The 25,637-nt window shown below is 42.0% G+C and overlaps 1 protein-coding gene and 1 long non-coding RNA gene across 2 annotated transcripts; one reads left to right on the top strand and one right to left on the bottom strand.

Annotated features, from left to right (window-relative positions):
* Positions 1-335: 335 nt before the first annotated feature.
* LOC127785650 (alpha-L-fucosidase 2-like) lies at positions 336-7,285 on the top strand. Its single transcript, XM_052313050.1, has 10 exons — positions 336-710; positions 868-1,013; positions 1,616-2,466; positions 3,737-3,869; positions 4,372-4,530; positions 4,819-5,049; positions 5,193-5,294; positions 5,394-5,529; positions 6,198-6,393; positions 6,572-7,285. Exons 1-10 carry the CDS (start codon positions 530-532, stop codon positions 6,882-6,884), a joined length of 2,448 nt encoding a protein of 815 aa, XP_052169010.1. The 5' UTR covers positions 336-529; the 3' UTR covers positions 6,885-7,285.
* A 14,151-nt stretch (positions 7,286-21,436) lies between these two features.
* Positions 21,437-23,358, bottom strand: LOC127786226 (uncharacterized). Its single transcript, XR_008019932.1, has 2 exons — positions 23,216-23,358; positions 21,437-21,697 (listed from the first exon to the last, which is right to left on the bottom strand). It is a non-coding gene; the product is annotated as an uncharacterized LOC127786226 (long non-coding RNA).
* Positions 23,359-25,637: the final 2,279 nt, after the last annotated feature.

The following is a 25,637-nucleotide window of genomic DNA, read 5'->3' as shown; positions in this document are numbered from 1 at the left end:
TAACCTATTTTTTAATATACGATGTCGTTGGTATTTTGATAAATGTTTGACTATTCGTTTTATTTAAACTTTTATATAAATATAAAAAATTTAAGTCATGTTTAAAGAACATTTAAAGATAAATTGAGTTATAAAAAATAAATGATACTTCCTCTGTTTTATAACGTAAGTCATTCTAACATTTTTCACATTTATATTGATGTTATATACATTGTGAAATGAAAGAAGTAATATATAAATTTTAAATAAGTTGAACGATCAAATGTTTCTTAAAAAATCAACTGAAATATATATAAAAAAACGGAGGGAGTAAGTATCTCCGTTCTGTACTTCTGTTGGCGCCAAAATTCACACCACCCACCCAAGAAGAGAACACGGAAACCCATCCCAAAATGGAAGCTTGCCATTGCCATTGCCATTGCCATTGCCAACCCCCTCCACCCTCACCTGTTAAAGCACTGCCTCACTCCCTCCCTTCTCAACCCGGATTCCACCTCTCCTCCGCCCGCCACCCACCGCGTTCTCTCCCATGGACGGCGACGGCTGGGTCTGGGTGCGGCGGCCGGCCGACGACGACGAGGAGGAGCGGCCGCTGAAGGTAGTGTTCGACTCCCCGGCCGAGCACTTCACGGACGCGGCGCCCATCGGGAACGGCAGCCTCGGAGCCATGGTCTGGGGCAGCGTCGCCTCCGAGAAGCTCCAGCTCAACCGTACGTTGCCGCTTGCCGTTATTTCTCGGTTTCTTGGCCCTGTTGATGCTGCTCGCAAGGCGTTCGACGAAATGCCCCAGCTGGACTATGCTCATGATAGCGACAGTCTTCTCCTTTTTTTCTTTCTTATGTGTCTCACAGCTGAATGATCTTGTAGATGATACCCTTTGGACCGGCGTGCCTGGGAACTACACTGACCCAAATGCGCCATACGCACTCGCTGTTGTGAGGAAGCTCGTTGATGGAGAGAAGTTTGTTGATGCTACAGAGGCTGCCTCTGGCCTTTTCGGTGGTCCAACAGAGGTATGTGTTTGTGTATGCTAGCCTTGGTATTCTGACTTATGAGTTGCAAATGAGAATATATTTTTCATTTTCTTCTTCTGGTTGATGTGCTAGTTGCATAGAGGATAGATCCTTTATTAGTTAACGAATATGCATATTTTAGCCCTTACATGATCTAGCCTTAAATATAAATGTTCTATATGACTGTACCTCACCAAAATACTCCTGCTCTATGAATTTATACAACGGAAAGATTTGCCTTCGTTTGAAAGAAAAATAAACTCACCAAAACAATGTTGAAGAAAGCCATAATTTTGTTTCCCTTGTTGCTTATGCATTAAGTAGAACTCCAGAAATTATTTTGTTTGATCTACTTTCTTGAATGTGGAATGATGGCATGCTTATTCAAGAAAACATATGATAGTTTTGAAGAGCTCATACCACAACTGCCATTAAATTAAATTTTTGAATAGATGGTTATTTTATCACGCCACTAGGGATAATGGGTTCCATAAGTTTATAAGGATGGCATGAATCACTGTATGTGCAACATTACAATCAAGTGCAAAGAAATTCATTTAAATGTGAATGAAAAGCTATTTTTACCTTTATTTTCTATGAAGGTTTACCAACCTCTTGGAGACATAAATCTGGAGTTTGACTCATCTAGTCTGGGGTATACTTCTTACAAAAGAGAGCTAGATCTACGTACTGCAACTGTTTGCATCAGCTATAATATTGGGGAAGTTCAGTACAGTAGAGAGCACTTCTGCTCAAATCCACACCAGGTTTTTGCCACCAAGATCTCTGCTAACAAATCAGGACATGTTTCTTTCACTTTATCCTTAAACAGTCAACTAAACCACAATGTTCGGATAACAAATGCAAATGAGATGATTATGCAAGGTACATGTCCAGGACGAAGACCTGCACTGCATCACAATGGGGCCAACGATGCTATTGGCATCAAGTTTGCAACTGCTGTTGGGCTGCAGATTGGTGGCACTTCCGCAAAAGTCACAATTATTGATGATCAAAAGTTAAGAATTGATGCTGCAGATTGGGTTGTTTTGCTGGTTGCAGCTGCTTCCTCATTCGATGGGCCTTTCGTGAATCCTTCAGAGTCAAAATTAAACCCTGAAGTAGCTGCTCTAAATACATTGAATATCAGCAGGAATGCTACATTTTCTCAGCTCAAAGCTGCTCATTTGGAAGATTATCAGGGTCTTTTTCACCGTGTAACTCTGCAACTATCGCAAGCATCAATGCTTGAGAAAGATATCTTGGAAGAAGTTGATCATGACGTAAAGACTACAGCAGAAAGAATTAATTCCTTTAGAAGCGATGAGGATCCTTCTTTGGTCGAATTGTTATTTCAGTATGGTCGCTACCTGCTCATTTCCTCCTCTCGGCCTGGGACACAGGTATCTAATCTGCAAGGAATATGGAACCAAGATTTTGCACCTGCTTGGGAGTAAGTCTTTCAATAAAAGCTTTTGCTTCAGTTATTTGTTGCTGCTTATTCATTTTCTGCTTGTTTTATATCCAGGCAAGGACCGCCTATACTTTCCAAACACAAATATTAAGCTTAAAACATGTACTATTAGTTTGATTAAATTTGAACAGTACCTGGTAACTTTTATTCATATTCATTTTAGTGGTTGTAAACACACATATGAACAGAATGCTTGTTACATGTATGAAGACATTCTTTAGAGTTATGTTTGTTCAGTTGCTTTTCAGTCTTGTATCAAATCATACATGACAAGGATCCTGTATACCATCAGTCATACAGTTGGAGTTTTCAAAATTTTATTGATACCATAGCAATCCTGTGTATTGCAATTGGATTCATTTCATAGTGCCAGTACCAAAAAATCTGTTAATTATGTTTTGTTGCCTGGTTAGATTTTGTAATACATTTCATAAATTGTGTCGGTTGCATAACTCTAACACCTGTTTGTTGTATATATTTTTATAATATGTGGGTTGCATTTGCTTTCAGTAAGCAATGAGAAATGCAATTTTAATATTTGGAATAAAATGTGTAACTTGTAGTTTGAATATAATTGTTACTGGCTTATGGGCCCCAGATCTAGTGTAGTCACTGTTCATCCGGTTCTACTGCAGCATGGGGATTACTTTCGGTTTGGGAGAAGATTAGTTTATTAGTACCATCTATTTCCACAATACTAGAGATAAGTTTATCTCAGTTTAAGTTAAATATAGGTAAGGATGGAGTTGCATTTGCTTTCATTAAGCAATGAGAAATCAAGAGTAAAGTCCCAGAGTCTCTTATGACAGGGTGAAACCCTGCAGCAGGATAGAAGAGGGAGAGTACCCCTGATCCAAGTCCTTGTAACCATACCCAGCATGTGCCATAACATAATATAAAGAAAGAGTAGTCATAGATAGTTTTTGTCCACCACTCACATTCTTTTTTTTTTAAACAAAATTGAATAGTTGCATTGTTTATACGATTTATCTGATACATGTAGATCCTTCTCTTTCTTCTCTCAATTGTGGGAATCTCTGGGAATGTATCTTGCATTTTTGGGTCAATTTTTAGATTTCTGCATCTTTGAGGGAGGCACCTTTAAACTTATCTGTTGATTATATAGATGTCCTGAGAAGCCCCTTGCCTTTACAGTAAAAAGTTACCTTAGCTGAGTTGCCTGATATCATATTTTCTACTTCGTTTGTGATCTGTTTATGAATCAAGTCTCATGCTGTTTAATTTTCAGGGCTTCTCCTCACCTGAACATAAACCTTGAGATGAATTACTGGCCAACACTTCCTTGTAACCTTAGTGAATGCCAAGAACCACTATTTGATTTGATAGGATCTCTTGCGGTTAATGGAACAAAAACAGCAAAAGTAAGTTATGGACTATACTCCTTTCTTGTTTGGTTTCAGTGAAAAGTAAGGTTACTTCAAATATAAGTAGCATGAGAAAAAGGTGAAGATTTGATTGTTTTAGATTCAACTCAAAAGCAATAGTGAAATTTCTTCATTTGCATCATCATATAATGTTTGCTTGATAATGAGCTGACATTTACTACATAAACAGTTAAACATAGTCACCAAACTTCCTACTATAGTGTCAAACTTCATTCTATAGTGTCATTGTTAACATAAAAGAGAAAAAAACGGTATTCGATTGCTAACATATTATATAATTCTTATGTTTTTATGATGTGCTTAGGTAATGTTGCAAGAAAACTATGAATGTAAGTTACATAGCGCCTAGAGGAGAACAGTGGATTTTGTTCCCATTATAAAGCATCATTCATGTTTATAACAGATAAAACAAAGAATAGTTATAAACATGGTTGATCTCTCTTCTCACCATGGTTGGAATTACACTGTTTTGTCATAGGTCAATTACCAAGCGAGTGGCTGGGTAACTCATCACGTCACGGACATATGGGCAAAATCATCTGCATATTACGTAGATGCGATGTATGCATTGTGGCCAATGGGGGGTGCCTGGCTGTGTACACATCTTTGGGAAAACTACCAGTATTCACTGGACAAAGTAAGGACTAGCTGTGCTAATTGCTATCATTTGTACTTTATTGACTTCCCCGTCTTATTTTGCATGGATCATCTCTGGTTACAAGCTCATTTTTTAATTAATATTATTTTAGTACATCATTTTTATGTTTATAGTGTGCAAGTTTTAGCTCATATATTTTGGATATTCCCACAAATATTTATTGCCCAGATCTGTAATTTATTGTGTTCAGGAATACTTGAGTTATCCAATTTAAATAGTGAATAAATTCCTTCAAAAATATATCTGTCAATGTTGTTTGTCTTCTAGGAATTTTTGGAGAAAAGAGCATATCCATTACTGGAGGGATGTGCAATGTTTTTAATTGATTGGTTGATCAAGGGACCAGGAGACTATTTGGAAACAAATCCATCTACTTCTCCAGAGCATCCTTTCATAGCTCCTGGTACTGGTGGTCACCTTGCTAGTGTGAGCTATTCAACTACAATGGACATCTCTATTATCCGTGAAGTTTTCCTGGCTGTCATTTCGTCTGCAGAGGTAATTCCATCCTTGCTAGTTTCTGTGCTGTAATTAGAGATATGGATTGAATCTGACATTCCTCTTGAGGAAAAGAAAGATCAATGTTGGTATATTTGGGAACTTCTATTCTGTAAACCGAGTGTTGATTCAATGATCAATAGGTCTTGGGAAAATCTGATACTAATCTGGTTGAATGGATCAAGAAGGCACTCCCAATGCTCCCTCCAGTTAAAATTTCTAAAGATGACACGATCATGGAATGGGTAAAAGTTCAAATCTGCAGGAAGCTAATCTATAGTTTCTGTTAAAAAAATGTGATTTACTAATACATATTGGCCATCTACAATGTGTTTTGAATGCAGGCACAAGATTTCGAGGACCCAGAAGTCCATCATAGACACCTGTCACATCTGTTTGGTCTTTACCCTGGTCATACTATAACCATGCAGAAAAATCCTGAGGTTTGCAAAGCTGTTGCCAATAGTCTCCACAAACGAGGTTTGCAGAACTCAATGAGCAACTTCATGGTGTTTAGTATGGAAAAGTTATGGATATTGGTGCTCTACTAATCACATTTTCAGATGATGTCTAAGGTTTTCCAAAAACTTCTAATGAGCTTACACAGAATAACCAGTTAGGAACCTGGTGGTTTTGCTTATAACATATCAAATAAAATACTGCCATAAAGATATATAGTACATTCTTTATTCTGTGCTTGATGTGTTGCGATCATGGTTGCAAATTCCATATCTAGGATCTCCTAAACCCTATGCGCTACTAATTTCTGGTTACAGCCAGAACCAAGAGATCTACCACCCTTGTGATTGTTTAATGTCAATTTATTTTAACCAAGCACGTGGACTAATCATGTGGGATTGGTCAAATGATGGCAACAAATTCCATAGCAGGGTAAATGAACAGAAAATAACTAAGAGTATATGTAGAAAAAATAAATAAACTATTAGACTTCAAATTTGTTATGATTCCCTCATGAGTATTGACTACCAAGGAATATATTTGTGGAATATAAATTTTGGCAAGAAAGAGGATGAACATGATTTGCCTTAAAAAATATTTTCATGAACAATGGTTGGTTACATTAAGGAAAATTAGAAGAATAATTTTACCCAGGGCAAGTAAGTTAATCATGGCTGCTTGCTTATCAGGGGAAGATGGCCCTGGATGGTCGACCACATGGAAGATGGCACTGTGGGCACGCCTTCTGAATAGTGAGAATGCATACAGGATGATCCTAAAGTTGATCACCTTGGTTCCTCCTGGTGGCAAGGTTGACTTTGAGGGAGGATTGTATACCAATCTTTGGACAGCACACCCACCCTTCCAAATTGATGCAAATTTTGGGTACAAATTTCTCACCTTTTTAGTTACTTTATTTTGGTCAATGACTATCATTTATTTCTTGCTCTTCCTAGTAAGTTCCACTTGCTTGTAAATTTAACGTGTACTGATCCATGTTCCTGGAGCAAATACTTGTAACTAACTTGTGCTTATTGGTATGTCCCCAATTCTTCACTTACAGATTCACAGCCGCAATTGCTGAAATGCTGCTCCAGAGCACCCATGGTGATGCTGATCTCTACTTGCTACCAGCACTGCCGCGCGAAAAGTGGCCCAAAGGCTACGTGAAGGGATTGAGGGCTCGCGGCAATGTGACTGTGAACATCAGCTGGGAGAAAGGGGAGCTGCAAGAAGCAACGGTGTGGTCTAGCAACCCAAAATGCACCCTGAGGCTGCACTACGGTGAACAAGTTGCTATGGTGACAGTTTTAGGGGGCAATGTTTACAGGTTCAATGGGGGTTTGCAGTGCGTGGAGACATACATGGCCCCTTGACAATTGAACGCCCTCTGCATTTCAGTGTGTACGGTTTTTCATCGTTTTAGAGTATTTTGTGTGGACATGATGATGAATTGATGCGTGCATTGGAATAATTTGCTTTTGTAAAAGATGGTGCATGCTCTTCAAGATAGTCAAGGAGCTGTGCATGGATGTCTCTGCTGTATATGGCTATGATGTAGTATTGATTTCTGGTGTATGGCAACTTTATCTGTTGTATATATGTCTACCATAATCTTTTACTAGGATTTAGTAGAAAGAATGTGACTATTTCAGTTATAGATTACCTTTTTCAAAACTGTATGATGGACTATTTTGTTGAGTTATTTTTTAAAACTTTCAAGAGGTTTGTACTTTTGTATGTCTTTTAGATTCTTGTAGTGGATGCTTCAATCAGTATATTTTTGGTTTATACTTGTTATGAGCAAATCTTGTAGTATATGATCGTCATTTGGTTTACTATTGCAGGAATCATATTGAGTACGAACCATACTAGCAAATTGCTAATAAATTGGAAGATACTTCCTCCGTTTCAGGTTACAAGACTTTCTAACATTACCCACATTCATAATTTCATATAGAATTATAGATGTTAATGAATCTAAACACACATATATAAATATATGCAAAGCTAGAAAGTGAAACGGAGGAAGTACTAACTACGACATAAGGTAAATCCAAGTAAATCTTGACTGGGACAGAAAAGTCTGACAAAACAGGAAAGAACGGGTTAGAAATCGCAACAAAAAACTGATCAATAAATTCATGTTATAGGAAGGGAGAGAAGACCTAATCTCGACCAGAAAATGAAACAAAACAAAACAAACAAAACTCACCATGGCGGATGGAGAGAGACCAGAAAAATGGATGGAATATAATGGGAGAAAACCGGTAGATCGGGGCTGATGCAGTGCAGGCGGCGGCCGAGTCCGAGTCGAGTCGAACAGGAGAGAGGGAAACAGAAAACTAGAAGAACAGATCCGAGTCCGAAACTCCGAATCAGAGCCGCGTAATTGGAGACCGCCTCGGAATACATCGCTACTCCCTCTCCGACTCCAATCCGCTTGCGCGCGCCCAGGCCATATAATAATAGATCGATGGATGGCCGCTCGACTCCCAACCAACTTCTTCTCCATCTCACTCGCTCGCTGATCAGCTATCGCCCAATACATTCATCGCCCACACGAGGATCGGAGAAACGGAAGGGAAGGGACGGAATTCCATGGATTCGCGTTCGCCAGCCGGAGCCGGAGCAGGAGCACCACCACGCAAACCCACAAAACCCCCCATGGAACCGGTGGCGAAACCACAATACGTAACCCTGAACACCATCTCTCTAGAATGGCAAGTGGTGACCGACGAGCGCCACGTCAACAACGCCAGGGCCGCCGTGCGCGCGTACAATGCCGCGGTGCCCGCCGGCGGCGACACCTTCTTCCTCGAGGACCTGTGCTGCATGACCACCTTCACGGAGCCGCCGCCGCCGGAGTCGTCTGGGCTGACCTACTGCCACTACAACCTCATCGCCTCCTGCGAGGCCACCGGATCAGCCGCCTGGTTCTTTGCGGAGGTGGAGGTCGACGACGGCGGCCAAGTCTGTGGTGGGGAGGACGGCGTCGTCGCGTGCTGTATCCTCCAAAATCCTCGTGATTATAGCGTCAACTGCAATGCCTGTTTCCGTCAACGAAGCTACCTTACGCATCCTGATAGGAACAAGTTCATCGCGGGACATAGACTCCTGCCAGAACCCAAAGAGGACGATTGTGAAATAGAATACGACTACGACTATCCTTACTTTGACTGATATTAGCATGGTATACATGTAGTACATGTAACGGGAATTTAATTGATGAGTCTATATTATTAATAGTTTTTTTTTTTGCCCTTTCTACTTTCTACTAACTAGTAATATGTTTGTGCTAAACGCTACGATGCAATTTTATTATCTTCAATAATTTCTAAAATCTCATGTTAGCAAAAAAAATATTTTTGCATGATCTGTGCAATTGAGTTTTAACTTAATTCATAGTGTACATCAAATATATTTCACGTAAAGTACGATAATATGATATTGTATGACATTTTTGTGCAATATGTTTTTTTTTTCATCGATGAGTCTATGTTATTAATGACATTTCTTTCCCTTTGTACTAATGAGGAACAACCCCTACCCAAAAAAAAACATAATAGCTAAAAAACTGAACAACAACATCACTACATCAGACATAATTTCTCCCGGACCAGGATGTAGACAACGCTCAACGAAATCATGGGAAAGAGAAATGATAAGTTTTTTTTTTGGAGAATGCGTAAAAGGGTTGCGTATCTTTTGTATTAAGATTTTGAGAAGTTCACGTTACAACCAACCAACCAACCGAAAGACGAAATAAAACAAAGTTGGAACCAAAGCCTATGGCCTAAATCTCGCGGCATCCATTTTGCGACCGGGGATGCAGCGACGTTCTAGTCAGGTAGAACCGTAGAAGCCCTGCTTCGTTACAGAGGGCAGCCTCATCGGCCGCCGCCTTTGCAACCTCAATCCAGGATCGTTGTTATTGGTTGAAGACCCGGATATTCCTTTCCTTCCAAATAGACCATGCTACCAGGATGATTACCGTGTCGAACCCACGCTGCTGAGGCTGGGGAACTCTTCCTCTAGCAACCAGCCACCAATTGATGAAGGAGGTCTCAGCCACCGGGTGACAACCCGGGCAACCAATGGCATTAAGGATAAGCCACCAAAATTGAAGGGACTCAGGACATGCAACTAGGATGTGGTCGATGGACTAGTCATGCTGGTCACAGAGGACACAACGGGCTGGGTGGGGGAGTCCTCTCGCACTCAGCCGATCCGCCGTCCAGCATTTGCGATGGGCTACCGGCCATGCGAAGTATTTGCACCGATGTGGCACTTTGTTGACCTAAATGGCGAGAACTGCTCACATCCCGCGAACATCGTTTGGTAGGCTGAGGCAGCCGAATATTGCCCAAAGGTGCTCAAGAGCCAAACGAGTCGATCCGGCTGATACTGGGCAGGGCGACTGTTGACGACCAAAATTGGTAATGCCATGGGTCGGATTCGAAGTTGGAAACGAAGCAGATTTGGAGAAAGTCCGCTTGAGAAAGCAAAGTACACGTCGGTTACGAGTAGCATCGGCTAATACGTGAATCGGCTACAAATAGTATTGGCTGCCATATATCGACTAAGTGCCGGATCCGATGGAGCCAAGCCGATGCAACCAGTCTCGGGAGAAATGGCCCATGACCATTGTCGGATTGGTTGAAGCCCTTCATAGCTATTGCCACACAAGGATAGGAGTCCTAAAAAGAGCAATTGTATATATTAATTAGGACATTTTCTAGTTTCCTTAGAGATATTTTGGTAAGGGTCCACCAAAAGGGCTCATTCGTATTTTAAATTGTATTAGAGATAAGAGTCATGTCCAGCAAGGACATCTCATGTACTTCGGGTGTAAATATGGCCCGACACCATGTAATCAAGGGGCGACAGTTCAATACACTTCGTCGCATCGCCACCCTTTTCTATTTTCATTGTTTTGATGAGTTTTTGCTTTCAAGTTGGGCTGCATCGGGTTCGATCTCCGACGAAGAGGTAAAGCTTGTTTTGGCGGCTTGCGTTCTTGGGATTAGTGCTTACATCGTCATGACGCTCTAATCCTGTCCACACAAATTGCCGAGTTATCATATATATCACATAATCTAGACTGATCTTGTTCTCTCAGCTTTATCGGCTAGCCTCTATTATCGAAAACGGCTGATAGGCTTAGGCTTCGACATTGGGCTAGATTGTGCGGTATATCTACCATCTTGAATGAGCTCTCATCGATTTATTTAGATCTTATGTTTCTCTTCACGCTTAATATGTAACCCTGGACACCCTCTCTCTAGAATGGGACGTGGTGACCAACGAGCGCCACGTCAGCAACGCCAGGGCCGCCCTGCGCGTACAACGCTGTGGTGCCCACCGGCGGCGACACCTTCTTCCTCGAGGACCTGTGCTGCATGACCACCTTCACGGAGCCGCCACCGCCAGAGTCGTCCGGGCTGACCTACTGCCACTACAACCTCATCGCCTCCTGCGAGGCCACCGGATCGGCTGCCTGGTTCTTCGCGGAGGTGGAGGTCGACGATGGCGGCCAAGTCCGTGGTGGGGAGGACGGCGTCGTCGCGTGCTGCATCCTCCAAATTCCTCGTGATTATGGCGTCAACTGCAATGCCTGTTTCCGTCAACGGAGCTACCTCATGCATCCTAGTGATAGTAACAAGTTCATCGCGGGATGTAGACTATTGCAAGAACCCAAAGAGGATGATTGTGAAATAGAATAAGACTACGACTATCCTTACTTTGACTGATATTAGCATGGCATACATGTAGTACATGAAACGGGAATTTAATTGATGAGTCTATGTTATTAATGTTCTACTTTCTACTAACTATAATATGTTTGTACTAAATGTTACGGTGCAATTTTATTGTCTTTAATAATTTTTAAAATTTCATGTTAGAAAAATATATTTTTATAGGCAAATTTTGCTACAGGACATCGTGACTTCGCAGTTTTAGCTGTAGGAAGCAAAATTTGTCATTTTGGCAAATTTTGCTATAGGATATCGTGACTTCGCGGTTTTAGCTGTAGGACACCGCACGAAATGACTTTTGGGGAAGACACTTCTAAAAGTTGGATATTTTCTAGTGGACACCGCACCCATTAAAATAATAATTTCTAGGTGAGAAGGAGAGAAAAATTACGTGAAATGCCAAAAATGCCCTTAGGCCCGCATGTCAGCTCGCATATCTCTTTTCTCTCTCTATCCGGCAGCGGCTCCACCGGCGTTGATGCCCATATGTATAGATGGCCAAAAGGCCCGAGGCCCGATGGCCCGGCCCATGGCACGGCATTTTGGCCCGGCCCAAGCACGGTACGGCTCGACGGAGGTCGAGCCCGTGCCGGCCCGGCCCGACCACCGGGCCGTGCCTGGGCCCCTCCAACAGCACGTTGGGCCGGCCGGGCACGATCGGGCCGGCACAGCATGATGGGCCGGCAGCCAGGCCCGATACACAAAAAAAAAACATAGGGGAGTAAAAATAGACATATTATATGCCATGGACGAAAAAATAGGGATGTAAAATAGACTTATTTTATCTATACATATGTCAGCCCAAAGGGAGGGATGGAAAATAGACTTATTTTAGCTATACATATGTAACAGCCTAAAGGGGAGGGAGGAAAAATAGACTTATTTTTAAAAAGGCCCGATGGGCCACCTGTGCCTTCGGGCAGGCACGGCACGACCCGACAGCTGGTGGGCCGTGCCGGCCCGATGGTTGGTGGGCCGGGCTGGGCCGGGCGGACCTTTTGGCCAACTATACCCATATGCCCGACCATAATCCCATCCATCCCCTCGTCTGGATGCGACGGCAGCTCATATTGGCTTGTTGCTCAGGCCACTAATCAGCACGCGGCGGAAGCCTTCGGCGAGAAAGCAGCAATGGGCGCCATTCAAGCGAGGAGACGGCGACGGCAACCTACTCCAACCTCTCGAGAATGGCGAACATCGACCTCTAGGGTGGAGAAGGACGGATCTGGAGGACGCACACCCTCATCCGCAATGGTGGCCCTGAAACGGTGTTCAAGCCGGAAAGAAGCGGAAGGCTGCTTTCAACCTTGTGCAGCACTAACGGACTTCAACCCCGGCGACCAGCTTCCAGACCGGCATCGATGCGTGTAGGGAGGAGGCCCATGTAGACGCTGGTTGCTGCGTCGGATCTGGACAGATTCTGGAGGGAGGCCGGCGCATGCTGCAGCACCACGGCGTGCTTCTCAGGCCATCCATCTCTGCTGCGTTTATCCTTCCATGGATGGGAGATGCGTTTCTTTTTTTTTTTTTTCTCTCATCGCTGGTTCTGTAGTTTTTCACGCAGAGATTTTGTACGATTTATATGCGCATGGTTGAATGTAATACTGAGCGGCGGCAATAAAGAAGATAGATAGGAGTGCTGACATGTGGCCTCAAGGACATTTTAGATATTTCACGTAATTTCTCTCTCCTTCTCACCTAGAAATTATTATTTTAATGGGTGCGGTGTCCACTAGCAAATATCCAACTTTGTTGATGTAAAAATACGAGGCCTGAGAGATCTGCTTAACTCCAGTGCAGGTCCAAAACTTGCCTTTGGGTGTGTGAGCATGCCAGTTGATTTGATCCTGCAATCAACGAGAAACAAAGACAAAGAATCCGCGGTTAAATCCATAAACGATAACCGATCGGCTAGGTGCCGATGACATATCATTTATCTTTGAGCCGATGTCACATATACATCGATTGGCAGTCATTAATAAGTAAGAAAAAACTAAATCTACTCGATCGGCTATAGATATTAACAGTATATAATCCTTATATCAATATATACTTAAATCAAGTGATTGGGATAGATCGGTCGCCATGCCGAGACAGTATAAATCACTTAGATCGAAATATATACTAATAATGAGATTATATATGTTCATAGCATAGCCGATCAGATAGATCTAGCATGTATCGGCTAATACTCCAATACTGCTCTATATTAAGATATTAAAGCAAGTAGAATATATCAAACAAAGGCCTAATATACTTAAATGCAACAAGATCTTAACATGAAGGGCAGATTTAACATGTCAATAAAGCATATAAGATAAATATAGTTAAATCAGATAATATCGGCTGAAACCCCGATACTACCCTAATCGGCAACCAAAGACAGGCTAGGGATTGAGATTCTAATCACGACTCATAAGATCAAACTCAACTGATGCAGCTACAAGTATGAAAAGAAGGACAATATCTAGACAATCAAGTCGTTGGATTTGTCATCGAGTGGTAGATATCCTATATAATCCAAGTTGACATCGGTATTTAACTTAATCGGCTGCCTCCTACTAACAGATGTTAGCCGATTGTAGGTTAGATAGTGATATCGCCGGAGATTATGTAAGATATATGATAACTTGACGAATTGCATAAACAAGATTAGAGTGTCATGAAGATGGAAGCACTAATCCCGAGAACGCAAGCCGCCATAACAAGCTTTACCTCTTGTTGAAGATCGAAACCGATGCAGCTCAATCCGAAAGCAAGAACTCGTCGAAACAAAACGAAAGTAAAAAGGGTGGTGATGCGCCGAGATTGTATTGAACGTGTGTTGGTTTGATTACATGGGGTTCGGGTCTATTTATACCCGAGAATTACAAGATATGTCTATATCGGACACGACTCTTATCTCTAACAAACTCTAAGATACCATATAAGTCTTTGTGGCAGACTTTTGCCCAAACATATCTATAAGGAAATTACATAAAATATCCTAATTAATCGATACAATTGCCTTCTCAGGACTCTATTCATGTGTGGCAATCATCATGAAGCACATCAACCTAAACCGGCAACGTATACTGTGTCATATTGCCGGATTCGGCTCAATCGGCTAACCCTGTCCAACTCGAACTCTGCCGATCTTAGCCGTAGCTGATTGGGACTCTAGTCGATCCTCACTCTGCTTTTTGGGACGATTTCCATCTCGATTTCTTCTCCATCTCTGATCCTTAGATTACCAAATTTGGTCGTTAACAAACTTTCGATAGTGTCTTCCCCCAAATGTCACCTCACGCAGTGTCCTAAGCTAAAACCGCGAAGTCACGATGTCCTGTAACAAAATTTGCCATTTTTGTATGATCCGTGCAACTGAGCTTTAATTCAATCGAATGTATTTCACGCAAAGTACGATAATATGATATTGTATGGCATTTTTGTGCAATATGTTTTTTTCCTCGATGGCTATGTTATTAATGACATTTCTTTCCCTTTCTCGATCCTAATGATGAACAATAACCCCTACTCCCCACACCCCTCCCCCCCTCAAAAAAAAAAAGGGCATACCAGCCATAGCTAACAAACTGTACAGCAACATCACTACATCAAACGTAATTCCTCCCTGACCAGGATGTAGACAACGCTCAACGAAATCACGGGAAAAAGAAAGGATAAGTTAGAAAAGAGAACATCACTTGTTGTAAGGGATCGTAAGTTCAGAAAGAACCACTCCGACTACATTGGCAGATATGTCACGCCATGAAGTTTTCCTTTTCAGACCTAACACATTTAATAAATTGCTTGAAGAAATTGTTTAATTTAACCTAAAGTGAAGATCAAGTTCAATATCTTAAACAAAAATTTGTCAAAACACATTAATGGATTTTTTTACCCTAATTTTCATAGCAAAGAAACACATTAACTGGATTTTTTTACCCGAATTTTCATAGCAAAGAAAATAATTTTAATAATTAAAAGTAAATCATTAGAATTTCTAAAAACAAAAAAGCTTTTCCTTTTCCCCCTTGGTCGTTGGCCCAAAAGTACTCTCCCACATGCATCCCCCGCTCCGGCCTGTTGGTCTGCCCCGCCCCTCCCTCCACTGCTGGGTGGGCCGAAAGCCGAGGCCCAACCCAGCGAGCCGTCCGCTTCGTCTCTACTTGGGGACGCCGACAGGTGGGACCACATGTCTGGGTCATCCCCAACATCTGGCTAGGGGAGGTAGGCTGACATCAGCCATGTCGCCACCTCTCCCGCGCTTCACGCACCCATGCCGCACGCCCCGAAGGTCGAGAAACACTCCCCGATCCCGTCCGTGCTGCAGCCACCCACTTTCTCACGCCAAATTAAGCTCCACGACTACCACATGTACATTTGCTGCACGTTGCCGACATTTACAGGTGTTGGGGGGGGGGGAGGTTTACAGTGCATCGAGATATGGCCCCTTGACAATTGAATGTCCGATCTGCCTTTCAGCATGTATGTGCTGCTTCTAATCATTTTATTTGTGTGGACATGGTGATGAGAATTGGTGTGTGTATTGGAATAATTTGCTTGTGTAAGAAAAAAAGGGTGCATGTTCATATTCTTGGAGATAGTCAAGGAGTAGTGCATGGACATAGCTTCTTTAACTAGTAAAGGTCGTGTTCAGTTGTGCACTATTAGAAAAATGGTTTTTAGCGACGTTGGCCATTTATTTTTGCAGGCGGGTAGGCACCTAAAAACCGGAGCACCACCTAGGATAATTGATACCGGGGCCATGGTTGTGTTCCGCCTGCGAAGATAGATCTTTGTAGGCGGACCACTTAAGCAAGCCACCTGTGAAGCTCCATCTTCGCAGGAGGACCACATAAGGGACCGCCTGCGATTATTCTAGGCGGTCTAATTATGTGGTCTGCTTGCGAAGATGGAGCTTCGTAGGCGCCCATCTAATGCCGCCTGCAAAAATCAGGCTGGCTATATAGTCTTTTTCCTCCCCGAGCTCCTGTTCATACCCAACGAATTTCTCTCTCTTAAAACCACCAAAATATAGGAGGGAGGTTTTGAACTTCAAATCTTCGTGGGATTTTTCTACAGTGATTAGATCTATGCCTTTGCACTCTAGATACATACTTCCTCCGTTTCATATTATAAGATTTTCTAGTATTGCCCACATTCATATATATGTTAATGAATCTAGACATATATGTGTATTTAGATTCATTAACATCTATATGAATGTGGGCAATGCTAGAAAGTCTTATAACCTGAAACGGAGGGAGTAATTTTTTTGTAATTTAAGCCTCCTTTTATGATGGATCTATGCATGCAAAATAGTGAGTGGAAAAGCTAGCTCCCATGATTGTTTTCTCTCTTTTTTTTTATAATTTTCTTTGATATGTGTGTTGGATTTATGTGTGTTTCTTGATGCTATGGGGTTCTCTCATCCTCTAGTGATTTTATAATGTAATATAATGGACTAAAATTATATACATTGCCTAGATCTCTTTAGGAGAGAGAAAACTTCATGACATGTAAAAAATAATTATTATGTTTAATTTCCTACGGTATGATTTTGTTGGATTTATGTATACTCTTTGATGTCATGTGGTCGTCCCATCCTCAAGTTGGTTAAATATGATATGTTAATTTCAAAATGTTATATTTGATTTCATAATTGTTTACTAATATTTTGTAGAAATAAGAATAGCATGTTCTCGAAAATTTATAGGTTAATTACCATCCGTTGTTTACAAATATATTTGTTTACTTTTTTTATTAAAAAGTTATAAATATACATATTGCAGAGATATGGATAGGCTCGAATGGACGTATCATTGGCCAAGGTTTTTACCGCCATATATGGAACAAGTGTCTAAATTTATTGATATTGCCAAGGTGCACGCTAAGAAGGAGAATAAGAGGGGTATATATTATCCATGTGCTGACTGTAAGAATGAAATTGTATGGGAAAATCTGACGAAAGTAAATGAGCACTTAGTCACTCGTGGATTTATGGAGAAGTACGTTATATGGACACATCATGGTGAACATGAAGAAGGTAGACCCGTTGAAAAAGAATATGGGCCGGTTGTTGAAGACATGGATTACACGAATGGTTGTGCTGAAAACAATATTGATCTGGAGGAATTGTTACACCATGCCGGCTAGAGGTTTAGAAAATTTTGAAGCTTTGAAGAAGGCAGCGAAGGATGTTTTGTATGATGAGTCAAAGGGCTGTGACAGTGACTTCTCAACGTTACGGTCAGTTTTTGAACTTATGAGGTTGAAGGCGAGATTTGGATGGTCTGATAGTAGCTTCGACAGTCTTCTTCAACTTTTGAAAATCATGCTTCCGAGGCCTAACTCATTACCATCGAACACATATCAAGTGAAGAAACTCATGTGTCCCCTATCCCTTGGTGTGGAGAAGATTAATGCGTGTGTGAACCACTGCATACTATATAGGAAAGAGTACGCCTCGTGGATAAATGCCCAACTTGCGGTGCTAGCCGATACAAATCAAATAACAATACCTGCCTAGAAGAGGAGGACACAATCGGGGTGACTAAGAGAAAAATCCCGCAGCTTGTGATGTGGTACCTTCCTGTGAAAGACCACATCAAGCGGTTGTACTCAAACCCTCGAGATGTGGAACTAATGCGATGGCATCAAGAAGGGCGCAAGAAAGACGGGATGCTCCGACACCCAGCGGATGCTCGTCAGTGGTTAAATTTTGATGCAAAGTATAAAGAATTTGCTAAAGACCCATGTAATATTTGGTTTGCACTAAGTACTGATGGACTTAATCCTTTTGGAGACATGAGCAGCTCCCATAGCACTTGGCCAGTTCTTCTTACCATGTACAATCTTCCTACTTGGCTTTGCCAGAAGAGAAAGTGTGTACTTCTCTGCATCCTGATACAAGGACCCCAACAGCCTGGTATTGATATTGACATATTTCTCGAACCATTGTTGGAAGATATGGCAGATTTATGGCATGAAAGGTTGAAAGTGTGGGATGAGTACTTAAGACAACACTTCACAGTGAAGGCCATCATTTTCATTACCATTAATAATTACCACGCCATGTTTTCAGTTTCAGGGCAGATCAAAGGTAAAATAGGATGGGTGATATGCTTGAATGGAACGTACTATAGGTACCTCCCAGGTTCCAACAAGCTTGTTTACTTGAGGCACCGGCAGTTCCTATCCAAGGGTCATAAGTTTCGCAAGATGAAAGCAGAGTTCGATGGTACTGAAGAGAATGATTCTCCACTGAAACTTACACCCGGGGATAAAGTATGTGAGGCAATAGAGAAAATAGAATGTGTGTTTGGAAAAGGGACTAAGAAAAAATTAAAGGGGACAAAACGTAAGAAAACATCAAAGGGGACAAAGCGGAAGAAACCAGATGGCAAGCTCCCTCCCCTATTCAAGAAGCATTCCATATTCCTTAAGTACCTGCCGTACTGGAAAGATCTTAATGAGCAAGTGCATGGTGTTTAGTATGAAAAGAAATGGATATTGGTGCTCTACTGTTCACATTTTCAGATGATGTCTAAGGTTTTTATACCCATAAATTAAGAAGCAATTCTGACCAAAAACATCTAATGAGCTTACAAACAAGTTAGGAACCTAGTGGTTTTGCTTATAACATTTCAAAAAAATTCTTTATTCCGTGCTTGATGTGTTGTGATTATGGTTGCAAATTCCATATCTAGGATCTCCTAAACCCTATGCACTACTAGTTTCTGGTTACAGCCAGAACCAAGAGATTTACCCCCCCCCCCCCTCTCTTGTTGTAATTGTTTAATGTCAATTTATTTTAACCAAGCACGTGGACTAATCATGTTGTATTGGTGAAATGATGGTAACAAATTCCATTGCAGGGTAAATGAAGAGAAAACAACTAAGAGTATAAGTAGAAAAAAAATAAACTAATAAACTTCAAATTTGTTATGATTTCCTCATGAGTATTGACTACCAAGGAATATATTTGCGGAATATAAACTTTTGCAAGAGAGAGGATGTACATAAGTTGCCTTAAAAACCATTGTCATGAATAGTGGTTGGATAATTTTATCCATAGGACGTAAGTTAATCGTTGCTGCTTGCTTATCAGGTGAAGATGGTCCTGGATGGTCGACCACACATGGAAGATGGAACTATGGGCACGCCTTCTGAATATTGAGAATGTATACAGGATGATCCTAAAGTTGATCACCTTGGTTCCTCCTGGTGGCAAGGTTGACTTTGAGGGAGGATTGTATACCAATCTTTGGACAGCACACCCACCCTTCCAGATTGATGCAAATTTTGGGTACAAATATCTCACCTTTATAGCTACTACCTCCGTTTCAGGTTATAAGACTTTCTAGCATTGGTCACATTCATATCGATGTTAATAAATTTAGGCATATATATATGTCTAGATTCATTAGCATATATATAAATATAAGCAATGCTAGAAAGTCTTATAATATGAAACGGAGGAAGTATCTTTTTTTAAGTAAATGACTGTCATTTACTTTTCGTTCTTCCTAGTAAGATCCATTTACTTCCTATTTGAGAAAATGGATACTATTCACAGCAGAAACCTTCCTGGTACCAAATATTTCTATCTAACTTGTGCATATTGGCTTACAGATTCACAACTGCAATTGCTTCAATGCTGCTCCAGAGCACCCATGGTGATGGCGACCTCTACTTGCTACCCGTCCTCCGTCGCGCAAAGTGGCCCAAAGGCCATGTCAAAGGATTGAGGGCCCGTGGCAATGTGAATGAACATCAGCTGGGACTTTGACCTGCAAGAAGCAACGCTGTGGTCGAGCAACCCAAACTGCATCCTGCGGCTGCACTACCGTGAACAAGTTGCCACGGTGACAGTTTCAGGGGGCAATGTTTACAGGTTCAATGGGGGTTTGCAGTGTGTGGAGATATACATGGCCCCTTGAAAATTGAACGCCCTCTGCATATCAGTGTGCACGGTTTTTCATCGTTTTAGAGTATTTTGTGTGGACATGATGATGAATTGATGCGTGCATTGGAATAATTTGCTTTTGTCAAAGATGGTGCATGTTCTTCAAGATAGTCAAGGAGCTGTGCATGGATGTCTCTGCTGTATATGGCTAAGATGTAGTATTGATTTCTGGTGTATGGCAACTTTATCTGTTGTATATATGTGATTTAGTGGAAAGAATGTGACTATTTCAGTTATAAATTACCTTTTTCAAAACTGTATGTTGGACTATTTTATTGAGTTTTTTTTTTTAACTTTCAAGAGGTTTGTACTTTTGTATGTCTTTAAGATTCTTGTAGTGGATACTTCAATCAGTATATTTTTTGTTTATACTTGTTATGAGCCAATCCTGTAGTATATGATCGTCATTTGGTAAACTATTGCAGGAATCATATTGAGTACGAACCATACTAGCAAATTGCTAATAAATTGGAAGATACTATCTACGAGAAGACATAAGGTAAATCCAAGTAAATCTTGACTGGGACAGAAAAGTCTGTCAAAACAGGAAAGAACGGGTTAGAAATCGCAACAAAAAAACTGATCAATAAATTCATCTTATCGGAAGGGAGAGAAGACCTAATCTGGAACAAATATCCAGCATATGCGTACGTACACGGCCCAAAAACGATAATAGCTGCTGCGAAAAAAATGTAACACAACAAAACAAAACAAAAAAACTCACCATGGCGAAGGGAATCCATGTCTTCACCTCTAATCTGGATGAAGAGAGACCAGAAAATGGTTGGAATCTAATGGGAGAAAACCGGTAGATGGGGGCTGATGCAGGCGGCGGCCGAGTCCGAGTCGAACAGGAGAGAGGGGAAACGGAAAACTAGAAGAGGAACAGATCCGAGTCCTAATCAGAGCCGCGTGGCCTTGTTCGGCAGGCAAATTTCCAATCCAGGCCAGGAACTGATCCAGGCCAGGATTGAATGGATCCGGGTGAATTCACTGGAACCACCTGTGGATAGAATCCACTCCTTTTCTTAATCCACCTCTTCAAAAAACTGCATTCGGTATGACCTGGAATGGAATGAAGCCATTCAAGCTGCCGTGGATTGTCGATCGATTGGATCCAGTGATTCAGAACTCAGAACATTCAGTTAATGTCATCACTCATTAGAATCATGCACATTTCTAATTTCTAACAGTAATAGTATATTGCAGGAGTTAATTAACCAAAATTCCCAAATGGAAAGACAGGGAACACCCTGAATAGCATCAGGACAATTCTTCACCATATTCAGTTGCTGTCATCATTCATCAGAATTCAGAACATCATGCATATTTCTATCTAGTTAAGCATAAACAGTAATATATTTCAGGATTAAGCACATTCTTTTCAGGACTTCATCACTAATCAATCTGGCTTCGCCTTGCTCCGGTCACTCTGGCAGCAATCCATCAACATTTGGGAATATCAACTGATTATCCGCTGCAGCCATAGCAAAGAAATCTTGCGGTTAGACTTAGACAGTGTGATATAGAAGTAGTACAACTCTTGCAAGTAAAAACAGTGCAAGTAAAAATACAATTCAGCTGTTCAACTTCACACTGAGCTACTGATTATCCATTTTACAAGTTTGTTTGCATGCATTCAAACAAACTTGGGGAATCTGCATTTGTGTTATCATCAGAAAAGGGCTATCCTATGTGGACACAACATTTGATATCTCTGGCTTCGAAAAAACCAAACTTGTCGGCTTATATAATAGGTAGATATGTGAAGTCTAATACAACATAATATCAAGTAAATTCAAAAGAAAATTTGGTAATGAACAGAGAATTTCCATTTATTCACATGTTTGAGTTTTTTTAATTAGCCTAAACTACCCAGAGCTTAAAAAGAAAATGGTCCTATTCCAGGAGCAGATGTAATTGAAAATATGAGCCTACTTGTCGTTGTCATTTATTACAGACTACATAAGAGGCAATTTAGCTGCAAAAAAAATGTTAAGATACTGCACTGTAGTTGCCAGAATGAGGCAACCAAAAAAGAGGCAGCAAAATCATCTTCCTAGTGCAGTTCAATTTATATTTCAGCATCGATGCGCAAAGCTTTCTTCTCTAAATAAAGCAGAAAAATATGCAATCATGTATATGTACGTGTAAACTAAAGCAAATGCAAGCCTGAACAACCATGACCACAAAAAAATGGCCCAAAAGAAGGCTCAAATCAGAAGTCCAATCCACCAAAGCAGTCACCAAGTTCACCAGACCTATTAAAAATCAAGATTACTGAAAAGTTGAGGCTGATCCATTCCCAGAAAGACATTCTGAAAAGCCATTGATCAATCACTGCCTGGAATGCGACTAGATCCCAAAAGCCCCAAGGAAGGTACAGGTTCAAACATCTCTCTATCCTCTTGCCAAGCCAAGCAACGAATCCACATCTTCTCCAGCTTTTCATCACACGCCCAAAAAATATATCATCAGCTACTAGTTCACTCACTGTCCCTGCTACTTCTCGCACATACTTCTTGCATGCAGAACAGCATAAGCAGCAAGCAACAGCAAGCAATGGTTTGCATCTGCCTCGCCGAATGCCAACGCGTGCACCGGTCGGCGCTGGACTACTTCCTGGCGGTGCTCATCGTCGTCGCCATCGTCGTCGCGGCGAGGCTGCTCATCTGCGCTGTGGCCCGCTGCCTCGTCCACAACGTCGCCGGAGCGGCGCACCACCACCATAGCCCGACCCCCGACGACCACCGACGACGACATCGAGATGCGGGGCGCCGGCGGCCAGGACCACGAATCGAAGAAAATCAAGAAGCAGCGCGAGCGCCGCCTCGAGCGCGGCGGCGAGCGGCGGTAGCGCCCGCTCCTCCTCCTCCTCCCCCTCCCCCCTCCGCTCCCGGAGCTCCTCCACGAAGGGCCCCAGCAGCCGAATCCGCCGCAAGAACCCCAGCAAGAACCCTAGCAGGAACAAAGGAAGACGACGGTGATGCATTACCGGCGAGAAGGCAGCGGAGAGCGCGGACGTCGGATGGGAAGCAGTCGCCGTCGACGTCGGTGCGCCGCCACGCCGTCTCCTCGCGTCGCCAGCCGCACGCCGCTGCCTCGCGTCAGGATTGGAGCCGGAGGGTGGGAGGTGGGGATTGAATCCGGGCCAGGAAGGGGGGAGGGAGGCCCGTTTCCAATCCGGGCCGGCCGAAACGAACGGCGCTTCCGGGCCAGACCAGATTTGGAAACGGGCCACTTCGTTCCGGGCCATTCCTGGCGCTGCCGAACGAGGCCTAGTTGGAGACCGGCTCGGAATACATTGCTACTCCCTCTCCGACTCCAATCCGCGCGCGCGCCCAGGCCATATAATAATGGATCGATGGATGGCCGCTCGACTACCAACCAACTCCTTCTCCATCTTAGTCACTCGCTGATCAGCTATCGCCCAATATATTCATCGCCCACACGAGGATCGGAGAAACGGAAGGGAAGGGACGGGATATATTCCATGGATTCGCGTTCGCTAGCCGGAGCGGGAGCGGGAGCACCACCGCGCAAACCCACGAAACCCCCCATGGAACCGGAGGCGAAACCACAATACGTAACCATGGACACCCTCTCTCTACAATGGCACGTGGTGACTGACGAGCGCCACGTCAGCAACGCCAGGGCCGCCCTGCGCGTGTACAACGCCGCGGTGCCCGCCGGCGGCGACACCTTCTTCCTCGAGGACCTGTGCAAGATGACCACCTTGACGGAGCCGCCGCCACCGGAGTCGTCCGGGCTGACTTACTGCCACTACAACTTCATCGCCTCCTGCGAGGCCACCGGATCGGCCGCCCGGTTCTTCGCGGAGGTGGAGGTCGACCACGAAGGCGCCGCCGTCGGTGGTGGGGAGGATGGCGTCGTCGCGTGCTGCATCCTCCAAATTTCTCGTGATTATGGCGTCAACTGCAATGCTTGTTTCCGTCAACGGAGCTTCCTCATGCATCCTAGTGATAGGAACAAGTTCATCGCGGGACATAGACTTCTGCCAGAACACAAAGAGGACGATTGTGAAATAGAATACGACTACGACTATCCTTACTTTGACTAATATTGGCATGGCATACATGTAGTACATGTAACAGGAATTTAATTGATGAGCCTATATTATTAATGGTTTTGTTTGTTCTTTCTACTTTCTACTAACTAGTAATATATTCGTGCTAAACGCTACGGTGCAATTTTATTGTCTTTAATACTTTTTAAAATCTCATGTTAGCAAAAAAATAATAATTTTTTATGATCTGTGTAATTGAGCTTTAACTTAATTCATAGTGTACATCAAATATATTTTACGTAAAGTACAATAATATGATATTGTGTAACATACCTGATTTCTAGGATTAAGGAATTTTCATCAAAATTAGTTGAAAGGAAAGTTCTCCAATTTGTGAACCAAAAATTTCCATTTTTAAAACCTAGGTGAAGTTGATCTAACTCTTGCATGAATAAAATTTGAGGGCAAATTAAAACCTTTTCATTTATAACCTAGGACATAGATACAAACACAAGTGTAAGCATGCATACACACATATGACATGGTTCAACTTGAGTCCTCTTTGTGCATTTGGATTTTTTTGGTTGGCATTGCATATTAGGACCCATGAGCATAAATAAAAGATAAAGTTTCACTAAGCAAACCTATAATCACACTTGAGCAATAATTATAAAGACATGAAAATGAAGTCAAATGATACCACCTCATGTCAAGAGTAGTCTAAATAAATTTCTTACAACTATGTAGACCCATTTATAAATTGGAAACCTATATAAAGAAAAGTCTGCTAATTATCTAAAATGATTCGTGTAAGATAAAATCATGGAAAAATTCATGTAGGCTTTACTCAACACATATAACCCACTGTAATTTTGGTACAATTCAATAACTAAATTTGATACGTCAAATAAAACCGTTAATTATAATCCTTTATCGATTAAAACCTACCCTCACCAAAATATGCATTAAACTGTATAGAAGTATATGAGTGAAATAATTTATTCAAATACCAGATCATTTATTATGATAAATATATTTTTTACAGAATTTATCTTCTCCGTTTTGACCTCCTAAAAATTTAAACTAGTTTCCACCGAGCGTATTTTCTCCAATTTTCTGAGAGCAAACTACACATAATTCTTGAGTGCAACCAACGAAAATGGAAACTAGGTATTTACACCTACCTCCAGTAAAATCCACATGAATTTATCTGCACCACAAATTGATCTATGAATTAACTAATATGGGAAAAGGAAATAATGCTGGAACAATCATTAGAAATCATGTTCACCCAGTTTCTTAAGCATCCATCAAATTCCCACCTAGTTTGCCACGACCTGGGCCCACCTGGCAGCCTCCCTGGCTTGCCCACGCCCTGTCCATCTTCTCC

Source organism: Oryza glaberrima, chromosome 10 (assembly GCF_000147395.1).
Source record: "Oryza glaberrima chromosome 10, OglaRS2, whole genome shotgun sequence".
Classification (NCBI taxonomy): Eukaryota; Viridiplantae; Streptophyta; class Magnoliopsida; order Poales; family Poaceae; genus Oryza; species Oryza glaberrima.
This window is presented reverse-complemented; position numbering and strand designations above follow the sequence as displayed.

Bases quoted from the DNA above. Each gene is read 5' to 3' on its own strand.
- LOC127785650 (XM_052313050.1), top strand. From the start codon at position 530: ATGGACGGCGACGGCTGGGTCTGGGTGCGGCGGCCGGCCGACGACGAC. The intron at 3,870-4,371 runs GTAAGTTATGGA...GTTTTGTCATAG, and splicing joins ATGGAACAAAAACAGCAAAA to GTCAATTACCAAGCGAGTGG. The intron at 6,394-6,571 runs GTACAAATTTCT...CTTCACTTACAG, and splicing joins CAAATTGATGCAAATTTTGG to ATTCACAGCCGCAATTGCTG.